Source organism: Eptatretus burgeri, chromosome 11 (genome assembly GCF_056783735.1).
Source record: "Eptatretus burgeri isolate ZD-2024b chromosome 11, Ebu_testis_v1, whole genome shotgun sequence".
NCBI classification, from domain to species: Eukaryota; Metazoa; Chordata; class Myxini; order Myxiniformes; family Myxinidae; genus Eptatretus; species Eptatretus burgeri.
The window spans coordinates 20736802-20762606 of record NC_140971.1 but is presented as its reverse complement, the minus strand read 5'-3'; the positions used below and the strand labels follow the sequence as shown (position 1 = coordinate 20762606).

Sequence of the window (25805 nt, the reverse complement as noted above, 5' to 3'; positions counted from 1 at the left end):
TCGGTTAAGATATTTCTTAACAGAAGTGTTCCCTTGAAAGTTAACTACGTCAGAATTGAAAATATCTTGGTTGCACAGAGGCACATCACTTGCATGCAAAGTTCGTTTTCATGACCTGGGAAATGCAAAATAAAACAAGAAAAAGAGCAATCGGAGATTGCAGACTCTCGCCAGGAATTGTTTTGTGTGGTGTTTGTGTAATTTTGTGTGACGCTTATGTTCTGGTGTGTTAGGTAATTAATGAGAGACATAATTATAACTGCTGTCATTGATGAACAGGTACCAAGACTTCCTGCTTTGATGCAACCCTGCTTTGATTGGACACCTGACCTTGAACCATGATGCTTTTTTATTATTATTATTCAATTTAATTCAGAATGGGATTAAAATAAATTCAATTCAAATCAAATGGAAGACCAAATAGGTACAGTCCTGTATTGAAGTAATCAGAAGGAACCCAAACAAGGAAAAAGAAAACATGAAGTCATCAGGAGGAACCTGGATAGGATTCAAGTTTCACCTGCTACTCCTTTAACCTTCAAACCCATCCAGGCACAGCCAAGTGAGCCTTATTTAAAAAATAATAATAATAATAAAATAAAAAAACCCAGATCAAAAAATTAAATAATCCTGGCCACCAGACCATGTGTACAATGAAGTTTAAATTTAAAACATTTATTCCCCATCACTACTAGATCACACTTTTGAAGTTTCACATTGATTGATTAAGCTGTTCCAGAGAAAACATTTAATAGTTTTCTGAAATCCAATATGGCTGCCAAAGCATGTGACATCAATTATTCTTAGACAACCTTGTACAAGCACGCCTTGGGGAACATTTGTGTGCAGTTTCTCATCGATCTGTCCAGCCGTTATGGAGAAGATTTTTATGTGTTTTATAATAAATCCAATATGGCTGCCAAACCATGTGACTGAATGTGTCATATGTGTGAACTTTTTATTCCTCATTGATAGGCGGTCATATCTGTAAAGTTTCACCTCGATCTGTTCAGCCATTTCGGAGAATATTTGTGAAGGTTTTGTTTTAAAAGCAGTATGGCTGCTGAATCACGTGACCGATGATGTCATCAAAAAAATTTTTGTAGACCATTTTATCACTTTTGATAATTCAGCACACGTTCTGCACATGCAATTATGACATCATCACAAAGGCACCTATGATGTCATAAACAAATCACTTTGTTTATGTCATTCCCCACGAGGAGTACTTGCGATGTGCCAAGTTTTAATTTTTTCCTTGGTGCGCTTTCAGAGATGCAGAGGTCCAAAGTTTTTCCATTTTTCCAACATGGCTGCCACACCACATGACCCATGACATCATAATTATCATTGAAACATTCTACATTAGTCACACCTATGGTGAAAATTTCGTCTCAGTCTGACAAGCAGTTGCAGAGAAAACACGAAAGTTATTTGTGGACAGACAGACAAAAAGACAGACAGACAGACAAACAAACGGACCCAAATGCAATACCCTCTCCTTCGGCGAGGGTAATAAAATAAATAAATAAATTAACATCAGTAGTTGAGCCCGTGTTATTTACGCAAAACAGACGAGGATTGCATGTGGGGGGGGGGGAGCATGAACACTGGAGTTGTAATACATTCCGAGGTGCAATGTGCCCTTAAATGGTCCTTTTCAGAGCTATCTCTATTAGCACGAGTGAACCCACCAGAAGTACTCCAGCGGGCATCTTACTGTGCCGATCTTCATGATGCAGTTGGTTGAAGTAAAAATATCAGCAGACCGATCATACAGACATGGAGAGGATTAGAGGTGGGGGAGAAATGTACCAATGGAATATATAGTTTCCGTGATCAGCTTACATACATAATATGACCTCAACATATGGTTTTCACAAAACACATTACTCAATTGCAGCCGTGCGTAAGAAACATACTCGCTTGAGGCTTGAACACAGAAGGGTTATAACAAAACGATGTAAAGCAAACTTTTAAATAACAGGCGGACGTGTAAACATCATAAAAATTAAATTTGTGTTTTTGACAAGTCACTAAATTCTAAACATACGATCTTCACAATACATATGACTCAATTGCTCTGGGGGGGGGGGGGGGGACAGGCAGTGTATAAGCACAAGATGCCTATCGAGGCCTGAAGGCCAATTGTCTGGTTTTATCTGGGGTCCATTCTTTTTTATCCAACCATAGTCCTCGATCTTCCTCTGGATGAATGAGGAGGCCATGCAAAGTTTGGTTGTACTGGTTCCTGCAGGGTCCGAATGCATAAACGAACAAATAAATAAACACAAACTTTCTTCTTCATATTGTTACGGCTGTGGAAATTCGCAAACCACCATTTAGGTCCCGAAGGTGAGGTATCTCTTAAGTACATGTGTAGTTAGCCCCAAACCCATTGTTTAGAGGGAATTAATGTGATTCATTCGGGCTGCGACGCTTTGAGTCAGTCGTTTTTCTTTTTCTATCTTTTATTTCAAACAAAAACCAACGAGGATGCTCGGTGGGCTTTTCCCGCCTGTTTTTCGCGCCATTCTTCTCCGTGCTTGGTGTGAGGGAGGAGAAGCGAGGTGGGGGGAGCTGGCGCCCGATTGGTGGATGCGTGGTGTGACGCGGCCAGGGAGGAGGAATGCCCCTCTTCGAGACCTTTCTCGAAGCGCCTCGAAGGGGGGTGGAGCAAAGAACGGGGCTGAACAATGGGGCGGAGCCCCGCGATATAAAAAGGGATGGCTCTTCGAAGAGGGTTGTTGTTGTTGTTCCTGCCTGCCTGTTAATCCCTGCGGAGCCCTTGATCCTGATGATCCTTGGACCTTTTGGACAAACGACGGTGTGAAGAGAGAGAGAGAGAGAAAGCTCCTGTTCGAGGGTTCGCCGGAGTCGGTGTGGTCCCGAGACCCCGCTGGTGGGACGGAGCGTCCGCCATTTCCTCTCCCTCTCGTCCCCGAGTGTTGGCGATTTCTTCCCCCCCCCCCCCCCGTCCGCACCGAGGGAGCGTTGAAAACCCATTCATTCCCCAAAATCCCGGTCCGTGGCGTCGAACGGCGACATGTGCGGGCGCGAAGCGCGAGCTCGCCGACAACGCCGGAGGAGCGGGAGCTGAGGGCGCGGAGAAGGACTCAGTGCGCGCACAGGGAAGTGACCACTTCTATTTCTTTTTGGGGTTTTTTTGTATGGATCTTGTGGTGCCGTGTCTTGTAAAGTAGAACTGTATAAGTGTTGCCGTGTGTCGGTCTTCGTCGGTTGTAGCTCTGCGTCGTCGTTGCTTTTATTGTTTTCTTCTTGCATTTGCTTTATGTGCATTTCTGATTCTGTTTGGCTGTATATGTATGCTTTGTGTCTCTGTCTGTGTGATAAAGTGCTTGTGTGAACTTGTTCCCCGTTTAGCTGCGTCCTTCCCTTTGTTGAATCTCCATCTTGCTTCACGTAAAGGGTTCGTAGTGGGCTTAATACGCCCGATAAGTAATCTGAACCGTCGAGGCCGACGTTAACACCGCTCGGTTATCCCGATAGTATGGAATGGACCGCTTAAGCGGCCCGTGTCCGGAGTCGACCTGCGGCGATCGCCCGGTTTACCATCCGCATGGGTACTTAGGTAGGTCGAGTTTGGCGAACAACCCTATCCCACGCGGGTGGCCGATTGGCACGATCGTGGTGAGGCCAAAAGGCCCACCCGTGACTAGCTCCCGGCGTTAGTCCGAGAGGGTCATGACAGAATTGTCCGTCCGGTGGGCGTCATGCCGCGATTCGAGTCACATGGCCGATCGCACGCCGGCGGGCGCGAATTCGCAACAATATATTATGAGCAAATACCACCCGTCGCTTCGCTGATGGGAATACTAAGAGAGAAGGGGACAAAGAAAGAGGAGAGAGAGAGAGAGAGCGAGAGGAGGGAGGGGTATGGGGTATGGGAGGAATAGGGATATGAGGAGGTGGTAAAAGCAAAGAGGATGGGGGAACAAAGAAGGGGGAGTGGCGAGGAGAAGGGGGTGTTCTGGACTTGTGTTTGGTAGTGGTACTTGAAGGGAGGGGTTGGTTTGACTTCCATTTGGGAGGAGGATTTGAGGGGAAGTGGGGGATTGTCCCTTCTGCCAGCGTTGGTCCAGAATTGAATGAAATGGGGTATGTTAAAATAGCATGTCCAAACAGGATAACAAAACCATCTGTCACTTTCAAACAGCATGTACCACTTTAAAAGAGATTATAACATGGGCTTCCCTTGAGGTATGTAACTCGAACTATGGCTGCACCATGTTTACCCGCTCTGGAACTGGATTTCTCCGAGCAGGGTCACACGGCCTGAAGATTCCCAGAGTGCCAAAGAATGTGTGAACTGGAAAAAACGAACACCCCTCCAACAGCCGGACTCGCCACTAAGCCCAAACCCGCAGTCCAAACCCCAAAACCCGGCTCAGGCCAAGAGACCCGAGAGTCCATCACGCCCCAGCTGCAATGCTTCTAAACTCGCAGAGACGCCAATGTTTTGTGCCTTTTAATTCAGCATACGTTTTACAACCAAAATGCGATAAGCCCCAGAATCTCTCAACCTGAGCCGAATCCTAAAATTCAAACCACGGAATCGAATCCAATAGCGGCCCCGACCACCAAAATAGTGCCCATCAACCCAGCTGTGTCATCTGATGGACAGTGCACTCACTGATGCAACTCAGTGTCTGTGACCTGTCAGCCCCCAATCTGCTTCTCGACTTGGCTGCTATAATTTTGGCAATACTGTAGTACAAGCAAAACCCGCGCTCCGCGCGAAATTTCTAAAGTGAGGGTTCGTTGGGACATCAATGTATCCAGTGTTCATCATGTGATTTATAGAATTTCTTTATATACAATGTTTCTTGTTACATTTTTTGTGTCAAATGCACCTTCTGAGGTAGTCAGAATGTGCAGAAGAGGGTTTTACATTGCAGACGCTGTTTTCTAGGAGTGGCATTACGTCTCTCAGCGGTGACGGTCTGTCGACGACAGACGTAATGGCGTCGGCGAATGACCGATTGTCATGACATCATTACGCCTCTCAGCGGTGACGTCACACGTCGCCATGTAAACGAATGTAAAAATTAGAAAATCGCCAAAAATTCCCAAACCTGTCCGTCTGGCGTGATCTCACATAGCCCATGCTGTTCATTAGACCACAGAGCACCCGCAATACCAAAAGTTACGACAATCCGTCCGGCAGTTTCGGAGGAGATACGTCCACAAAATATGGCTTCGTGTATTAATATAATAATGACTGAGCAGTCACAATATATGTAAAATAAAAAGTGTTCATTTCCGCAGTTTTATAATATATATGATGATAAACTTGGAATCATACTTCATTTTGAGTAAAACAGGAAAATCATATTCATTGCTTTTAACTTGGACCAATCATACATATTGTTACGTTTGAGGGGGGGGGGGGGGTATGCATTCAAAGGGTAATTAGGATGTTTAATTTGGTATGCCATGCTGTTCGAGTTTACCAGGATCTCGATGTAATAAGTAGCAATTCAGTGGTGATAAGTTGTCTAGTAAATGTTCATTTCTTCAAGGGGGAAATGATAATTGTCACGTAATTAGATAGCGACACGGGATAGGGTAAGTGTGTCTGCGTAAACCCCTTTTAGTAGTCCCTGGAGGCTGGCCGTGACGTCACAGGACAGGGCTGCGGATGGCTCCGCCCCGTGATCACGATTGGCGGAAGGCGATGGCGGTGGGCCAATAAAACAGCTCGATTGGAAGTGACGAGGACGGGAGGATAAAAAGGTTCTGTTCGGGGTCGAAAAGGAAGAGGAAGAAGATCGGGACAAAAAGATCGTGTTTTTTGGTGCGGAGGCTGTTGCGCGGGAAGCGTACTTGTTGTGCTGATTCGATCGTGTTCTTCATCGTGTCTTGGAGCCTTGCTGATCCTCGTGCCTCACCTTGGTTGGCTCTGGGGTTCTGCTGACTCGGAGTACGGGGTCGAACGGCGGGCGGACCTGCCTCCCTCTCCTGCTCGCAATTTGGCTCCAGAACTGGTTCCCTGGCGGCTGTGAGTGGACTTGGGCCAGGACCAGGAGGTCGACAGCACCACGGTTTCTCCTGCCCCCCCCCCCCCCCCGACGAGAGCAAGGCCAGCTCGTCCGACGCTGATCCAGGGACAGTTGCGTCCACACCACGGTCCAGCCTGACCACCAGAAGTAGCTACGTTTTGTGTGTGTATGTGTGTGTGTGTGTGTGTGTGTGTGTGTGTGTGTGTGTGTGTGTGTGTGTGTGTGTGTGTGTGTGTGTGTGTGTGTGTGTGTGTGTACTTGGCGCCTTAGAGGGTTTGAGATCTGTATATTCATTGGAATTGTCTGTGTTTTCCCCACGCCCGATCCCACACCATCCCGTCGAATCGCCCCGGATCCCTCTTCTTGCCGAGTCTTGTTATTTCTGGTTAATAATAAAAACAAATAAACATCATCAACTCAGTGAAAAGTGACACGTGCCACCTTCCTCGTCCCGTTTGCGGTAGAGCGATTAGAACCGCCATGTTTGGGTTATAAATAAATAAACCCCCTCCATCGTTTCGGCTCATTCTACGTTGGCGGGACTGTTCAAGTCCCGTGGACGTCACATTGGTGTCAGAAGTGGGATGTTCGAACCCCTCTAAATTATATTTGGTATTGGGAGAATATACCAAGATTAAAATCTCGCCACGAATTGGAATATAAAATTACTACAGAAAAGCGCGCGATCGCGGGAAAATTTTGGCGGGATTTTTCAAATTTAAATTAATTGGCGGCAAACGGGACTTCTGCACCATGGCGGATGTGCAGATGTTTGAGGAGGAAGGCCACGTGTCTGGCAGCGAGTCGGGGGAAGAAGGGAGAGACGGGGGTAGGGTTGGAACCTCCCCCCTTCCGAGCGTGGACCGCGCTTCATCGCCCGTAACGGAGCCGGCAGCGCCGGAAACCGGCGCGATGTCAATCCAGACAATGTTGGAACGTTTAATAGGGGACATGACGGTACAAATGGCAAATCAATTCGTGACACAGAGGGCAGAAATGACGGCACAGAGGGCAGAAATGTCGGCACAAATGGAAAATCAATTCGTGACACAGAGGGCAGAAATGACGGCACAAATGGCAAAAATGACGGCACAGGGGGCAGAAATGACAGATCAATTGGGGGTAATGGGGGTACAGTTGGGTGCACGGATTGATTTAATGAGGGATGAATTGGGGGGAAAAGATGGAGAAAATGAAAACTGAGATGCAGGAGTGTGTGGATCTTAAATTGGGAGAAATACAAAGCAAATTCGAGGATAGATTGGAGGAAACAAAGGTAGAAATTACATTGGAGAGGGAAAATATACGAAAAAAATTGGTAGATAAAATTGATGCAACGAACATTCGGGTTGACAAAGTGGATGAAAGCCTGGAACGTCATCGTGCCTGTGTGGATGCTCGTATGCAGCTGCAAGTTGAAGAGTGGGGAGAGCTGAGGAAGCAAGGGATGAATTTGGCGGAGGAGGTAAAAGGATTGGAGGCTCGTTTGGACGAACAAGATAAAATTATGAGCCAAGATGAAGTCTTGGATAAAGGCCTGGTAGAGCCGTCTTTTGTAAGTAGAGTGTCCGGGTTGGTTGAGGAGCAGCTACAAACTCGCGACGGAGCCTTGGAGGAGGTTGTGCGGGCCCAGAAGATCCTGCGGAAAGAGGTGAATCGGTCCATTCAACGTTTGGAACAGGAGGCAAAATTGACCCATGAGACCCTCACCACAAAAAATCTTTGGCCACAGTGGGCTCCGAAATTGGATACGCAGCCACAAGAGTGTTTGATCCCTGGGCTGGATTCGGACAAGGGAGAAACTGAGAAGCGGGCCACCGTAAAAGTGATCCCCCTGGTAAATTTCGACGGGTCAGGGAGCGTTGAAGCTTTTCTGACGCAATTTGAGTGCATTTCCCGAATAAACGGGTGGAATGAGCGGGAACGTACAGGGAATTTGGTGGCAACGTTGCGGGGACCAGCCGCAGATGTGTTAAACGTGATCGCGGAGGGGATGTTTACCAGCTCCCACATTTGCGAGGCGTTGAGCCGTCGGTTTGGGTTCGCGGCAAACTGTGATCTGGTGCGGGCCCAGCTCCAGCACCGCAGATTAAAGCCGGGTGAGAGTGCAGGAGCTGGCGCAGGACATTTACCAATCAGTCAGGATCACGTATCGGGACCTTACAGTGGAGGCATGGGACAGACTGGCACTCGAGAAATTTTTAGCTGCTCTTCCTGACCCTGAGGTCCGAGCGCTAGTGGAGCTACAGGATCCACCCACCGTGCACCTAGTGGCCGAGTGCGCAGCCAGGCTGGCCTCGTGGAGTCGGCCAGGTCGGGTGCCCGAGAGGCCATCGGTGACGATCCGACAGGCAGAGATTCAGGATCAGGGAGGGGGGCTGGGAGAAATTGGCATTACCCAAATGTTTCAGGAAATTTGCCAGAAACTGTTAAGCTTGATAAGGGGTAATTCGGTAGTTGGTGTGCCAAAGCGGCGGGGTCCAGCCCAACCAATAGAGCAATTCGATTATGGCCAAGGGGGTCCGGAACCGGAAGAGACATTACACCGATACCCACGGGGGCCTTTATGGGGAGTTGTTTCCGGTGCGGGCGAAGAGGACACATGCAACGATATTGCCGGTACCCGGCGATGGAGGGACCCTCCAATAGACTTTTAGACTCGGAGAGGGTGAATCCTCCTGCTGAACCGCCAGGTCTATCCAAGATGCCCTTTCATAGGTCGGGTCCGGAGATCACTGTCGGGGGTCGGGGAGACTAGATTGGGCTGAGCATATACGGCCATGCTCGGCTGGTGAGATTGTGGCGAAGTGCCCTCCTTTGGTGGAAAAAAATGAATTGTGGGAAAATTGGCATGGGTTTGTGAGTTCTGCTGGGTTTTCGAGTGACAATCGGGACAGTGGGTAATTGGAAACAAAGCGGGCACGAGTGGCTGTCCAATGGCTGGTGCGTGGATCGGATGAGAAGTGCTGTGTGAGTTGTTTTAAGTGAAGAAGTGAAATGTATGGTGCACACATTGTTTTTTTATTGGGCATGGTGTGGTAACAGGGAAGGTCATGGTCGGTGAGGTGTTAGAAATGCAGGTGTCACATGTAAGGCCGATGGGGTGGGGGAGTCATGTGGGTTTTGTGGGTGGGGATGATGTGCTTGTCCACAAGGATTGCTGAAGCTCACGGTGAGCGTGAATTGCGACCCCCTTCAAGGAGATTCACCACCTGGTGGCTAATGGTGACAGTGTCTGGAGGCAACTGGGAGAGGGTCTGGTTGGGCGACCAAGGCGGGTAGGACCTTGGCGACCCAGGAAGGCCAGAGGAGCCAGTGAGACCCCTTCCAGAGTGTTATACGGGATTAGAGCTGATGGCTACCAGGGGGGAGGGAATCAAAGGGAGCGGGGCGGACAAACGTCCGGGTTGGACTAAAGCTTACCTGTGGGCATGGTTGCACCTGAGATGCCCCCATCATCTTGTGGTAACCCACCCCACGGCCATGACGGGATTCAGCCTGCATGATTAAAATGAGGACCATGACCTAGAAATGTGATGATGACCATGGTGTGAGTGTTGTGAAGATGTGTGAGTCCCACCCGATCCCGCACAACTTGACAGGTGCAGCAAGGGCATGATGTCCGCATAATTTTGGGGCAAGCAAATTTGAAAATTGGCTCCCCAGGTAACGCTGGGTCTATTAGCATCCACTGGGGGAGGCGGTCAAGTGTAAATATCCCGTGAATAGTGTCGTTAAGGCTTAGAGTAGGAATGTAAAGTATAAGTGTTGTGTTTTTGTGGAACCTTTTGTTTCCCCTCCCCAGATCACTGGAAGAGTGTTGGGCAAGAGCGATGATCCAGAAGATGGAGTGCAACTTCGCTCAGTGCTATCATGTGATAAAATAAAATAAAATAAAATAAAAAAAACGAATGATTGTTTAGGCGAGGATAAGGCCATAAGGGGGTAGTACATTAAGCAGGATAGGCAAGTTAGCTGTGACTCGCTGCCCATTGCCCCTCCTACTTTATTTCGTTAGGTTAATTAGGTGTGAGTCAGGAAGTGTTAAGGCTGGTACGGTAGCGCCTGTGATATACCTTGCAGGAGCTGCGGTACCAGAGGAGGGGGCAGTGTTACGTTTGAGGGAGGGGGGGTATGCATTCAAAGGGTAATTAGGATGTTTAATCAGGTATGCCATGCTGTTCGAGTTTACCAGGATCTCAATGTAATAAGTAGCAATTCAGTGGTGATAAGTTGTCTAGTAAATGTTCATTTCTTCAAGGGGGAAATGATAATTGTCACGTAATTAGATAGCGACACGGGATAGGGTAAGTGTGTCTGCGTAAACCCCTTTTAGTAGTCCCTGGAGGCTGGCCGTGACGTCACAGGACAGGGCTGCGGATGGCTCCGCCCCGTGATCACGATTGGCGGAAGGCGACGGCGGTGGGCCAATAAAACGGCTCGATTGGAAGTGACGAGGACAGGAGGATAAAAAGGTTCTGTTTGGGGTCGAAAAGGAAGAGGAAGAAGATCGGGACAAAAAGATCGTGTTTTTTGGTGTGGAGGCTGTTGCGCGGGAAGCGTACTTGTTGTTGTGCTGATTCGATCGTGTTCTTCATCGTGTCTTGGAGCCTTGCTGAGCCTCGTGCCTCACCTTGGTTGGCTCTGGGGTTCTGCTGACTCGGAGTACAGGGTCGAACGGCGGGCGGACCTTCTTCCCTCTCCTGCTCGCAATTTGGCACCAGAACTGGTTCCCTGGCGGCTGTGAGCGGACTTGGCTAAAAAAAAAAAAATACCAACCATTAAATGTTTCACACCACTTTTCTATAAGTCCAGAGAGAAGACAGCGCATCTTTCTCTCATCTCATCTGACACCACTTGAATGCCATTTTCCATGTTCTGGGGTATCTAGGCAGAGACAAATCCTTGACCTTGCCCCTTTTTCACTGGATGTGACACTGTTGGCTTTCTTTGGCAAAATAAAGTGACTTGCAAGGCAGGCATGGAAGTGTTTTCTGTAGGTTATAGAGGCACTGGCACACTGGCATAGTGAGCGAAAGGGGGGGGGGGGCAATGGTGCAGCCACCCCGAGCGGTACTTTTGAGAGGGGCGGTAAATTTGTTTTATTTCTTCTATCACTATCGACACTTCTGAGGACAATTTTCCCGTGGCATGTGAAGGCGCAAGTGCAAATGGCCCCGCCCTCCATTTGCTGACCAATGGTTGTAGCCAACGATGTCTCAAAGAGAGGGGCTGGGCAAAAATGACTGCTCGGAATGCAGGGAAACTAAACTCAAAGACGAGGTAGCGAGGCGTTGGCATCTCATTCCAGTTCGCCGTTCACATCTCATTCCTGTGTTCTCATCTCATCAGAGGCGTACCTAGAGACGAGAGTATTTGGCACCCTTGGCGGACTCTTGCTTTGGCACTCGCCCCTGAGATGAATAATTAAAAACATCAAATACACAGAAAATATATCTTGTGTACAAGTAAAATTTCAAGTAGATTACAGTACTGAACCTGGAGTAAGCAAATTGGAAATAAGAAAATAGATTTTAATTGGTGCAAACCGCTTCAATATACCTACCTCATGTCCTTCCTTCCATCCGTCTATCAAAAGTGAAAAAGAAGAATCCTTCTAACGCACCATTCGATAATAGTTTGTTTTTTAGTTTTTCTTGTGTTGTTGTTTAGTTTGTTGTGTTGTTGTTTATTTGCATCAGGATAGTAAGGTCACCCCGCCTGTTGGAGAAGTAACCGTCAGTCCCCCATGGGGCCACTTTTTAAGCGGTGTAGCTGCTTCACTGCGCAACTTCTTTCCGACACGGTGTGATTTTTGTGTTTTTTCGGGATGTTTGACAAAATAGCAGATGATAAAAAAGGAGGCAGGTACAAAAAAGGAAGCGAGTGGGGACGATCACCTGGTGTTTTTTTTTCTTTTTTTGCCTTATCTTACACGCGGTCTCCTCCTTCGGGAACTTGGACTCAATATTATTTTAGTGTCACAACTAAATTAACTTCATTACTGAGTTACTGTCTTTATTGTATGGTAAATAATAATATTATAATGTCACTTGGAACTAAAACCATCGTTATATAATCGTGCTGGTATTTCAACTCTCCCAATGGCACCTCCCCCTCTCCCCCCACGGCTGTCACCCGGGGCGGACCACCCTCCCCGCACCCCCCAAAGTGTGCCAACGCGTCTCATTCCTGTGTTCGCGAGAGGAGTTTGCTTCACTGAAGGCTCGGAAAATATGAACCACACAGTCACCAGGGCCGGATTTAGACCTGTGGTGGCCCCTGGGCCTTCAGTCGTGGAGGCCGACCCTACCTTAGAATACTAAAAAGGTGACAAGACATATTTACAGTCATCCATAAAGAATATTTTTCAAGAACAAAGAATCTGAACTTCTATTTAAAATAGAGAATGAGATAAGATGAATATCTTATATGTTATAGATGAATATCTTGTATCTGTTCCACTAACTACCAACTTCCATTCATGCACTCACAAATACATTTTTCCCTGCAATTTTTTTTCATGAAATATGTGGAGGCCCCTGGTTGTGGAGCCCCCTGGGCAACTGCCCAGCTTGCCCATGCCTAAATCCGACCCTGACAGTCACAACAACTGAATGCTTTGTAGGCCGATGCTGATTTTGAAAAGTGGAAAACAAGGGTGTAACTGTTTACTTTCAAATGCGCTGTACTTTATTTGATTTGCAATAACGTTATTTGATTAGGCTTTGTGTTTAATTCAGCACGTAAGTTACGAAGCGGCGGCAATGTGACATCTCACCCCGAGCAGCATTTTTCCTCAATACGCCACTGAACAGAGGCACTCACATTTATTGCATTGCATCCCTACGCTACAGTGGACTTCGAGAACAGTCATTTAAAACTGATAGAGCATTTCACTGTTGTTGTCCATGACAAGACCAGCCAGCTGAGCTCTGTAAACAATGCCCACAAGGTGATGTTCTGCTGAAAATCCAATGCAATGGAAAACATTCCACTGACTCAGGATGCCTTACTGCAGCACTTGAAACATGCTGTGTATCATGCTGGGACCTGGAGCACCAGTCACCCGAGTCAGCAACAGATGCCAACCCTAGTCACAGGGCTGGACATTGGACAAAGACAGCAAGTCTTGGCTTCCAGTTTGGACCACTCTACTTTTTACCTCCTAAACCTGTAATGAACTGGTAAAGTGTGGCTGCAAGAGCACGAGAGCTGCATTGGCAGATGTGCTTGTAAGAAGGCCTAATGTAGGTGCACCAAGATTATTATTATTTTTTGTATACAGAACATTGTTTAAACTCGTATAAGAGCTAAAACAGAGAAGATATAACAAAGGGAGCAGGAGACAAGAGGGGTGGGAGTAGCTTTGTTGCCCTGCTGTTGTTGTTGTTGTTGTTGTTGCTGGGGTTCTTGGTAGGGGGTCGATGCTTGAAATGTACACCCATTGGTCAGACAGCTGCTGGACCACACCCACATCGGTCGCTTGGCTCCACCCACCATCTCACCCAGGCAACATCATATGGCCACCATCTTGGTTTTCTGGTGGGCTGAACACATTCGTCTTGAAGGTCTCTGCTCATTATACTGTTGTGGTTCTGTAAAACTGGCACTCCTCCGAGGCAATGGCACACAACATACAGTGATCCTAAGGCAGTGATTTCATTAATATGTGTTAAGTTAGTCCTTTCCATGTGTCTAATGGGTAAGTGGGAAAGATGTGTTGTGTCGGGCTTTTGGTTTGGTCTTCAACCCGCTATTCTTTCTTTTATTTAATCCCTTTATTTTATGTTATCTCTTACACAAAACCACGTAAGCCCGCATGCAGAACAGTAATGATGACAGGAATCCGAGGGAGCACAGAAAGGTTCATTTGCATACACGCGCCAATTTACATTCAAACTGCGTGCCAAAGCCCAACTGCCGCTTCACCTCTGTTGTGGAATTTATTTGTTCACGTTTTATTTGTTCTATTACTTTTAATCAACCGTTTAACCGACTCGATGCAAATCCTGTTATTCAAATGACAGACACCGATCAATTCACTTGCCACAACATGAAAGTACATTACATCAGAGTTTTATTTTTTTTACTTGGAAGCCCAGGAGTACAACCCACTGTGGTGGTATACATCCACACGTGCTTGCACTCAAACAAGATTACAATTTCTGGTATTTATAATGCTTTTCTGGGATAGTTGGAGGGGGTTGTTTAAACCTTAAATAAAGAACTCCAACTGCAATACGTGTCTTCCAGGTGAAAAGCAAATGACGTAATTACGGAAAAGTTTGCTGTTATCAACCCAGGTCACTTTGTTCCATAGCAAGACATTCCTTTTATCAACATTTAGGGCAAAAGACTTGGCTAAAGGGAAGCATCACTGACAGCCAATTCGACTTATAGCATAAAATTAAATTTATAAAACACCAGCCGCGATTACAATTTAGAGTACATTAATATAATTATTTTCTTCCACACCTCAGACCTTCATTATGCTCACCACAATGTTACAACGCACACCAAAACCACCCCACATGTCTTCTAAAAATCCCCACAACAACCTACATCCACGCCTTCATCACAAACGCCACAGCTGCAATCTCTTCGCTGCATTGCCGCTTTTACAACCATCTCTTCACCACAGACGCTACAGCACTTTTCTTACCTCTCCGTAACCGCCGCAACTGTCATCTACCCTTTGGACGCTCACCAGTCTCAGAAGATGCCAAAGAAGCAACGATAACGAGAATCGGGATGTTTTGGCGTGTAACTCAAAGCCCACGCATGTGCTGGGATTCATTCGGAAACGTATCGATAGTGCTGGGGTTTCCCCGATTGGCCATGCTTGAATGGAGTCCAGCGCATGTTCGGGACCAGAGAGCCCTCCCGAAAACTCTCACCCCGTGTTAACTATAGAGTTCCGACGCATGGCAAGGTCCAAGAGCGAATGGGACCATTTTCGATTCTGAAGCCTGGCAGGGTGTGGCTGCAGCGCAGGGCAACTGCGATATGCCAATGGAGCTCGGAAACGCCTACAGCATTGCTTGATCCGAATTTTAGCTCCTCCCCTTGCTCAGGGACCATAAAAGAAGCAATTCGGCTCACAATCGAGGCAGACTGGGGAGACTTCGGCAGACTTCACTTCTCTTCACTTCTCGAGGTGGTCATACGAGAGCTCTCTAGTGTCTGAGCAAATCTCACCACAAGTCAGCATGACCGAGAGAAGACAGTGGAGAAGCCAAGTGAGGAAATCGGGGTGGAGCAAGTGATTACGAGAATGAGCTGGGACCACCTCCAGGTCATTGACGCTCAGTTTGGCTTCATCCAGCAACCAACATTTATATTCACAGACTATTACACATCTCTGTTAGCGTCTTTCGCTAAAGCATCTTCTCTCCCATCTATCTCTCGTCCACTGTGGACGCACAAGAGCAATCGGTGAAGGCAAGTTCCAAACAACCGTTCTTTTCAGAGCGACCTTACTGACTCTCACCTCTCACACTTTCCTTTTACACCACACTGCACTATACTCACACCTCCCACACTCCCACACCACAGACACCTTCAGTTTTCCTCCTTTCTTCCCCCTTCAGATGCTGATGTTGGCTATGCCTGGTGTTGGCTTAATGGTTCGGATGGTGGGCTTTGGATCCTAGGGTCCTGAGTTCAAATCCCACTCACCTATTGAATTAATACCAGGTGGGGTTAACTCGGCCTGTCATCCTTCCGAGGTTGGCAAAATTAGTGCCAGCATGCTGGTATCATGTGTCGGAATGGTGACCCGTCCAGGATTGTGCCCAATAGCCAAGGAGACTGCTTAAGCAACACCAACGCTCTGCACAGAGTATGGTCCTAATATCTCTCTCTCTCTCTCTCTCTCTCTCTCTCTCTCTCTCTCTCTCTCTCTCTCTCTCTCTCTCTCTCTCTCTCTCTCTCTCTCTCTCTCTCTCTCTCTCTCTCTCTCTCTCTCTCTCTCTCTCTCTCTCTCTCTCTCTCTCTCTCTCTCTCTCTCTCTCTCTCTCTCTCTCTCTCTCTCTCTCTCTCTCTCTCTCTCTCTCTCTCTCTCTCTCTCTCTCTCTCCTTCCTAAGTGTTTGGGTTTTACCGGTCCGCTGACTGCACCAGGTACCACGAGGTCGCTAGTCCTCAACTGGCTCTCTTTTTCTGGGCTATCTCTAATTTTCCGTGTGTTTGTGTGTGTGTGTGTGTGATGGCGCCTGTCATGTATCGAGTAATTTAAGACTGTATAAGTTATTCGCGGTAAATCTGCACCGTCTTCTTTTGTGAATATTGCATTTCTTTTGTTGAACCCACAAATTGCTTGCTTTCCGCTGCTGTACATCTTGTGAATAAACCCATACTGTTCCACATAACTTTCCTCACTTTGTTAAAATAAATGTGCTTGTTATAAATGTACCTATCTCATTTTTGGCTTTTCCTCCATTAGTCCAGCATGGTCTACACATTAGCCTTGCTGGGAAATTATACCCCCAAAATCTGCTTATTAGACAATGAGTACTTGGCAGCTCTGTTCGGCTGTACCTGATATGGTAAGGATGCAGGTACGCATCGAGAGTGTGATTCCCTGATTAAGGTGACCACATGTTCCCAGTTAAACGGTAGTCAGATGGAGGACACTGGGTTTCGTGGTCAAATTATTGGCATTGGCGGTCGATTAAGCGACCCGCGACGACACAAAATTATTCACGTGCAATGACCTGCACTGTCCGGCTTGTTGCATAAGATTTCCATTGGCTTTGTTTGGATCTAGTGTTAATCTCAATGAGGGATTGCAAAAAATCTAGTCATATGTTAGTTGAATCAACCCAAAGTAAGGTTTAATCAACCCTTCAGAATGCATGGTACGTCAGAACGCCATTACTGAAAAAAAAATATATATATATATATATATATATATATATATATATATATATATATATATATATATATATATATATATATCACACCCATGTCCAAAGGAAGTGGTTCAGTTTGGCATTTTTAGATCCTCGTGGAGGATCTCTAAGTCTTCCTCACGTTGTTGTTCTTCTGCTTCTTCTTGTGGACTTTTTTGTTTCACATAATACAGTTTTCATCGAAACTTCCTGAAACTTTGCATACCTATGTAAAAATACCCTGCGCAAACAGTAACGATCTCCGATTTTGAAAATTCCTCCGAGAAAAAAAGTTATGACGTCAAAATATCTCCGCTAATGGAAATCGCCTAAAAAATTGTCTCCGAAACTAGGCAAGCTTTTTGAATTCTGTTTGCGGGAATCGAACAGGGCATTATCAGAGATGAATTACCGCACATATGATACATCACTATGACGTCATATCAATTTTTATGACGTCATTCCTATTTTTTGACATTTTTTGTTTCACAACCCAGAGTTTAACGGATCTTCGTGAAACTTGCCATGTATATGCAGAAAGCCCACGTGCAGGCAGTAACCATCTCCGATTTTGGAAATTCTTCCTAGAAAAAAGTTGACGTCATAATATCGTCGTTAATGGAAATCGCCTATACCATTATCTCCGAAACTCGGCAAGCTGTTTGAATTTTGTTAGCGGGAATTAAGCCGGCATTAGCACAGCTAATTTATCGCAAACCTGATCCATCACAATGACGTCATCATTAAAAGGACGAGGATCTTAGCTCATTTGAGCTTGTTAATATGAAAAAGGCAAAGCCGAGAAATGAATAAAACCCTTTCGAACCACTAAGAACCACCCTTTGGAATTGTCCTTTAGAAGAATTACTTTTAGAACCCTTCAGAATGACCGTTTATAATTACCCTTTAGAACCATTTCAAATTACCTCTTTCAATCCATTAGAATTGCCTTTAGAACCCTCTAGAACCACTAGTTGGTGCATTGGTTCAATGTACCAAACTTTCATTGAACATTAGTTTGCCTTTCACCAAGCCCAGATTTGCTTCTGCCATGGTGGAGATTATACGTTTGTTATTATTCATGCCAAATGATACGACGATTATTCATGTTGTTAATATTGTTTATATGATTTGTGACAATGCTATCAATATTTTTATTATTTATTTTGTAAATAGAATGCCATGCTGCCGATGGACCTATTAGGCTGCCCTATACACCTTAACATGGCACGTGTTTAAAACGTGGGAATCCTTCTGGGTTCTTTGTAGTTAATTAGCCTAATCAACTCAGGAGATCATGACGATCATTTTGGTGTATCACATTCCACATCAGAACTCTCCAGTTGAACTCCACAAAAAAAACATCACACACACACACACACACACACACACACACACACACACACACACACACACACACACACACACACACACACAACAAAACTGAGGTAACAGATATAAGGGTAAATCCCCTGTTCGGAATCATGATCAACCTTATCTATCTTATCTTATTCATTCACATGGGAACACGGGACAGACACGGCACAAGGTTAATGAGACAGATTAGAGAATGTAATCTGAGCTGTGAGTTTTTTTTTTTCTTTCTTTATATTCTCAGACCCTGCTTTCATCACATACAGTGCCTATAGAAAGTCTACACCCCCTTTCAAAATACTCACCTTTTGTTGCCTTGTAGCCTGGAAAGAAATTGCATTAAATCGGACTTTTTCCACCTTTACTTACACATTGTACTGACGTGGATTTTTAAACCCACCTTGTTGTGATCGTTGTCCTCCTGAAGGATTCTAACTGGCCGATTGTGGAATCCTATTTGACTTCAGACAGAGTTTAACGTTTGTCCGATTTGATTATAAAATCCTACAAAAACCCTATCAACACTGATAAAACTGATGTCCACACAAGTTCTTCCTTGTGAAACAATTTATTTTCTAATTATACACCATACACTTCTCACCCTTGTACAATGAACTTAAGAATCCCCATTGATTGCAATATTATTTGGTTCTATTTCATTTATTCTTACTTTAGTTAACAGTTAGACCAACCCGATTCAATTCACTTCTACATTACATCAGAGAGTTTTATTCTAACTTGGTACTTGGTCAGTTCCAAGGAGTACAAGCCACTGAGATACTATACTTCCTCACATGCTCGCACTGAGAACAATGTGCCTTTCAAAGCATTTTATACTTTCGTGAGAGAGAGGTTGGGGGATATTCACCCAGACTGTAGACGTGTCCTTTAGACGAAAAGCCACTTCGTACATTTCTAAGCAAAGGTTCATTTATCAGCTCGGTCACTCTGCTCCAGAAGACATTTCTTATCATTTAGGGCAAAAGTCTTTTGGCCAGAAATGACAGCCAATTCAACTTGCAGCATAAAAGTTACATTTCTGAAACTTCATTTGTTACAATTTAAAATACATTAATATAAACTTTTCCTCCACACTACCCACAACTTCCAAGTGAAAAACAAATTCTACAAATTTCAGAAAATTAAATAAAAATACAAAACTAGAATATCTTGGTTGGATAAGTGTCCACCCCCCCTTGAGTTAATACTTTGTGGAAGAACCTTTGAAAGCAATTACAGCTCTGAGTCTGTTAGTATTGGTCTCTACCAACTTTGCACACCTTGATTGGGCAATATTTGCCCATTCTTCTGTACAAAACTGTTCAAGCTCAGTCAAGTTTTGTGGTGAGCGTTGATGAACAGCAATCTTCAAGTCATGCAACTGATTTTCGCTTGGATTTACGTCGGGGCTCTGACTGGGTCACTCAAGGCCATTTATCTTTTTGTTCCTTCGCAACTTCAATGTCGCTTTGGCTGTGTGCTTCAGGTCGTTGTCATGCTGAAATAGACAGGTCAATGTATCATAAGACTCTCAACAAATATTAACAAAAGGCTTTTCAGTGTTTTATTTTTCTACCTACTGTGTGTTTTAAACGACAGAAAAAAGTCTCCCAAAATCTGACCACCAGAAGTGGGTTAAAACTGGGTCAGTTCCAAGATGGCCGCCACTGACCCTGAAAATCAGGAAGGTGGCTGTAGCTTCCTTATTATTTTGTGTAGAACTATAATTTTGGTATCTAACCTATGGTTTTAAGGGTCAAGCAATTCATTGGTGCCATTGGATTTATGACTTGGTCCATCAAATCTGTAAATCAAAGATGGCGGCCAACAATCATGATCGAAGGCACCAGTCCCATATTATTTCACCTGTAAATCAGTTTTAGGGCCAAATAATGCAAATATCCACATCAGCGTCCCCTTCTGCCTGAATGACCGAACAGCCCACCCTCCTCAGTGCATCACTTATTAAGCTTTGTCGTGTTCAGGGGGTTAAAACCCTACCTGGATGGATGGCAAAACCTCTCCCTTGAAGGCTATAACCGAGACTTGGGGATTAATGCGCTCGCATTAACGGGGCGTAATGGCGGAGAGGCGATCCACCCAGGAGGAGTACAGGGAGGAGCATGGGGAGGAACACAGCACAGGGCGCTCATAGAGGGACGAATGCACGCTGGGCAATCCGCGAGTGGCACTCCACATCAATGCTCAAAGCCCCAGTGTAACGGCTTCGTGCACTCTGCTCATCCTCATCGACCCAACCAGAAGCAAAAGGCCAGCATCCTACTTCCCCACATGAGCCAAACCGCCTAAACACGGATTCAATGGCCATGTTGTCCTCTTCGGTATGTGCTCAACCTCTGCTCTCACCTCTCCAAACAATGCACCTTGTGCCTCCACTCTGATCACGGCTCTCCCAAACTGCCAAGCCAACTCCTTCTTCCTCTTAAAATGCGTAACCTCTCCTGTGTGCTCCCTTTCTTTCACCTCTCAAAATGTGCCACAAGAATCCTCTTAAAATGCACAAGCTCCCCTTCATCACTCCACTTCTCTCTGTCCTGTTTTATCCTCTGCCTCCGGGGCGTGGCCTGCTCCCACGAAGCCAGGGAAGGCGGGGCTTCTCCTGCTCGGCTAGCTGCTGACATCACGTCCATCAGTCGTCCTTCGGGGCGTGACTTCGCTTGTTGTCAACCTTTGAAAGCGGGGCTTTCTACCCATTTGTTGTGGTTTCAGGGACGCGTTCCCCACCTTTATTGCCGATCTTGAACCATAAAAACATATGGAAAATTCACAGAGCGCAATCATGTACTGGGGAACTTATTCTTACTCCCAAAGCTAATTAACACCACACCACCCCGTGTGGTGACACGTAACACTTCAGCTCATAGATTCCCTCCTGACTACATCAAGATGCTTTCGACTCATCCACGGACCACGCAACTCTACACAATGCTATTCCCTATTCGATTCTTCCATCTACCCCCATAATCATAACAATAAATAAATGTGTATATATGTGTATATATGTGTATATGTGTATATGTGTATATGTGTATATGTGTATATGTGTATATGTGTATATGTGTATGTGTATATATATATATATATATATATATATATATATATATATATATATATATATATATATATATATATATATCTTCTTCTTCTTCTTTCGGCTGCTCCCGTTCGGGGTCGCCACAGCGGATCATCCGTATGATCCGCATAGTGATTTGGCACATGTTTTACGCCGGATGCCCTTCCTGACGCAACCCTGGTCGCCTCTTACGACCCAGGGATATGGTATACCTATTTTAACCGGGGTATACACCGGCCCAGTATACTGGTACTCATATATATATATATATATATATATATATATACATATATATATATATATATACATACATCAGATGCACGTCCTGACTCTAATGGTGAGCATCACAGTGGATTATGTGTCACACAGTAAAACCGCATAATCCCCCCCAAAAACAACCGTCCGTCTACCACTCAGACGATTGTTCTAGCTGATGCAAACCATTCAACCAGAATGCAGGTGATGTGATCGGCGGGTAAATCGAAACATGTGGAATGTGACAAACACTCCCCCAATCTCCATTGGAGATAGTCCTACACCAAAGCGTCACCTCCAATCCGGAATCTTCTGCTGGGTGAATCTGTCCAACAGACAATGATTACATGGTCAACATCAGTTAAACATAAAACGGAGCTGCCTTTGCAGATTTCAGGCTTGTTTTCCCTCATCAGAATGGCATACCAATAAATATCTAATCAACGATGACCACATTCGTCGTTTAAACATCAGACGCACCTCCTGACCATTATGATTAGCATCGCCGTGGATTATGTCTCACACAGAAAAACCGCATAATCTGCAAAGAACAACCATCCATCTGCTACCAGACGATTGTTCCCACTAATGCAAACCATTCAACCAGAAGGCAGGTGATGTGATCGGCAGGTAAATCGAAACATGTAGAGAGTGACGAGCATTCCCCCGATATCCATTGGACATAGTCATATATATATGTGTGTATATATATATATATATATATATATATATATATATATATATATATATGTAAAAATTACATACATAAAAATTGACTCCTCCCATGCTATTCCAGCTGATGAGGCTACCAAGGTAAACCCTTTGCTGTTTCAAATGCTTCCCAGAGTTCCTTCACAGCTGTAAAGACGTTCACAAATAGTACACACATGATTATCCCAATGCTATACACCCCCTCAGCTGCCGGACCAGTTTCAGTTTCATCGCTTATTGGCAAATTATCAGCGACGGCGCAGACAGAAATGCATACCAACAAGGCTCCCAAGCATGTACCACGTGCAAATGCGACATTTGTTTTTGCATGTGGTACATGCTTGCTTTTGGCATTTGCATGTGGTAAATGCTTGGAAGTCTCGTTGGTATGCATTTCTTTCTGCGCTGTCGCTGATGATTTGCCAATAAGCAATGAAACTGGTCCGGCAGCTGAGGGGGTGTGTAGCATTGGGATTCTCATGTGTGTTCTATTTGTGAATGTCTTTACAGCTGTGGAGGAACTCAGGGAAGCGTTTGAAACAGAAAAGGGTTTACCTTGGGTAGCCTTTCTTGGATGCTTTATGCAACTTCTTCAGCTCGAAGAGCATGGGAGGAGTCGATTTATTTATATAATCCGAGCCACCTCGGTTTAATTGATTCGGTGAGAGCTAATTGGGTATTCCCTCCATTCACAGGTGAGTGATGTGAGTGGGTCGTTATACTTCACCCCTTTGATAGCACTTGAATACACTTTTCATGAGATGTTGAATTTGCAAATCCTGCAAATACTTGTTTTTTAATAGATATTTATATCATGGAAAAGTTGATGGAAATTAATTTGTATGTTTTATCATGTATCAAAAGAGCAGCTCATATCAATATTGGAGGGAAGTTATCCTGTGTGTATAAGTTTAGGCTACCAATCTTAGATCTATTATCCCCATTTTGTTTATCAGTAATGCATGTATCGTATAATCACTTGATATTGAAATGTCAGCAAAATACCATACATTTACATTAAATTTGCATAAATTTACATTAAAATGGCATTTGAAATTAACTAATCTAAAAGCAAAGCTTGCAATATGAAGGCTCTGAATAGAACAAACACACCCAGTTCAAAAAAGCAAAGCTGCTAATGAAATCATTAGAATGAGATTGAATATGCAATTAAATGCATGCATTAGCATAAACTCAGACAACATCCATCAATTTAAAATTAACATTGCAATACTATTTATCTGTGCCAAACATACAGATGCACATAAAAAAACAGCTACCAATATACTTCGCTGTTAAATTACCAAAGAATCTGCTTAAAATGCAAATAATTTGCATAAATTATCATTTTACTCATAGTCGTGAATTACAGATTTCATGGCACCGATGGTAAAATTAATGCTGTTGATATAAATGACACCCAGGAAAAAAATTGTGCTTTTGGCTGATGTATCCCCATAATTCAGTTCAGCTGTCTAATTAAACATAATTTAACTACTTTTGTAAAAGCCACCATTTTTACAAGAATTCCTTTTGTGGTGATATTTTCTGATTCAGTACTGTAGCTACTGAGCTTACGCACCCCTTCAGTTTCCAAGCAAATACTTTTTTTTCCAAAAACAAGTCTTATGTGATTTTCAGCGAATGGTGTTGAAGCCAAACTCAAAAGCATTCAAGAACTGGAAAGAAATCCCAGCAATGGTGGAATTTGAGGTATACCTATTTCATTGCGTAAACCCCCGTGAGGTGCTGGCAGGGGAGCGCCCGGTGCTGCAACAACGTGGACCATACACCTATAGGTTTGTCCATTTACTTTTTGGTTGTTTCATGCTTGAATACAGTTTCCTTTTTGCCAATTTTTTTAATCTTCCATTCCTTTTCCCTTTTCCTTTCCTTTCCTTTCCTCAGTTATTGCACTTTCACCATTTATTATAATAATGAGCAATTGGTTTGATATAAAAACAGTCGTTTTGTTTCACTTGTACAATTGTAGCAGCTAATTAAATGAATAAACACCTGGAAGTATATTTTCTGCTTTGTATTTTTCATCGTCTTGTTCATAGAGAACGACTTTCGCGACAAAATGTGATCTTTCACGAGAACAACACTGTGTCAGCAACTCTCGTCCACACATACAACTGGATACCAGAACTGTCAGTTGGCAGTCCTATGGAAGACAAAATTATGATGTTGAATGTCCCTCTGGTGGTAAGCACATACAATGATATTAGAAGTTTTTGTTTATTGAGTGTTTATTTTTCTTTTAAAAGAGAAAAGGTTCATTTTTGAGCTTGTATGTAGACAAAAAAGTATGTATTATATATACATATATATATATATATATATATATATATATATATATATACATATATATATATATATATATATATATATATATATATATATTATGTAGACAAAAAAGACAAATATGCATATTACAACAAGCAGCTTTCAGCTGTACTTTTTTGTATGCTTTTTTTTCCTTTTGTGCCCCTGTCATTCTGTTAAACCATTCCTTCTATTTAATTCAGCTCTTTGTGCACATTTCGACTTCTCTAACGACAACGACAACCTAGGTATCTGTGATCACAAAGCAATCGCCAACGGTACTGTAAGCTTCCCCCGGCACTCAACCCTCTTACTTCCAGTTCTCCCTGCAATCTTCACTTCCCCCTTTAACCAATTTAAATCAATCCTCTTACTTCCAGTTTACTGTTTTTTCCTCTGCACAACCACCTAATGTTTGTCTGCATGATGCGCCATCCACAGAACGATGAAGATTCCAGATACACCAATCTTTACAGTGACATAGACCAACTAATAGCCTCCCTTCCGACACCAGTGGTGATTTTAAATGCCACCTTGCTTGCTGGTTGGTAGGCAGTTTTCACAACAATCACGTCCTTCTGTGACTCCATCGATTTGACCCAATCTGTGAAATTCCCAACCTGGATCTCTGCAACTGATGATAACTTTCCAGCCAACCTCTCCTGTTGCTCCTCCAGCCTGCTTGGCTCCTCTGACCATGTTCTTTTGAAAGTACAAATCTCTGGTTGGTGTTAGTTACCACACCTTCGTAGAGTTTTGATATTCTCTTGGCCAAATGGCAGGTACTTCATTCTGCCCTCTCACAAAAGGATTGGTCTTCCATTTCTTCTGCATCCAATATCGAGTCAGCCTCGGAATGCTTTCACCAAACCTGCTGTCTTTCTTTCGCGTGCACAGATTTACCCAATCTCACCAGCAGCTATCATATCTAATCTTTTGTCTCTGGTATACTGAATGCTGTGGTGAGGCAATGGCTATCACGCAGCTAGCTTTCTCACTATGAAAGGCTAACCTGACTGCTGACAACTTTGGATCATTTCTCAAGGCTAGCAAGAAGTATCCATCCTCAGACAAGCCAGCAAACATTATCTTCCAACTATTAAGGCTAAACTCCACAACTTGTCTCC

At 44.4% G+C, this 25805-nt stretch overlaps 1 protein-coding gene across 2 annotated transcripts in view; it reads left to right on the top strand.

Annotated features, from left to right (window-relative positions):
* The window catches only part of SCARB2 (scavenger receptor class B member 2), a 79617-nt gene that overhangs the window by 2530 nt on the left and 51282 nt on the right, over nt 1-25805 (top strand). The window contains exons 1-3 of one of the 2 annotated variants that reach the window (XM_085845462.1): nt 12334-12353; nt 23992-24149; nt 24414-24558. In XM_085845462.1, coding sequence (XP_085701588.1) covers nt 23995-24149; nt 24414-24558 — 300 coding nt within the window. In that variant the 5' untranslated portion in view covers nt 12334-12353; nt 23992-23994. Of the gene's footprint in view, nt 1-12333; nt 12354-23991; nt 24150-24413; nt 24559-25805 lie in introns of those variants that run through there. The other variant, XM_085845461.1, reaches the window with a different exon arrangement.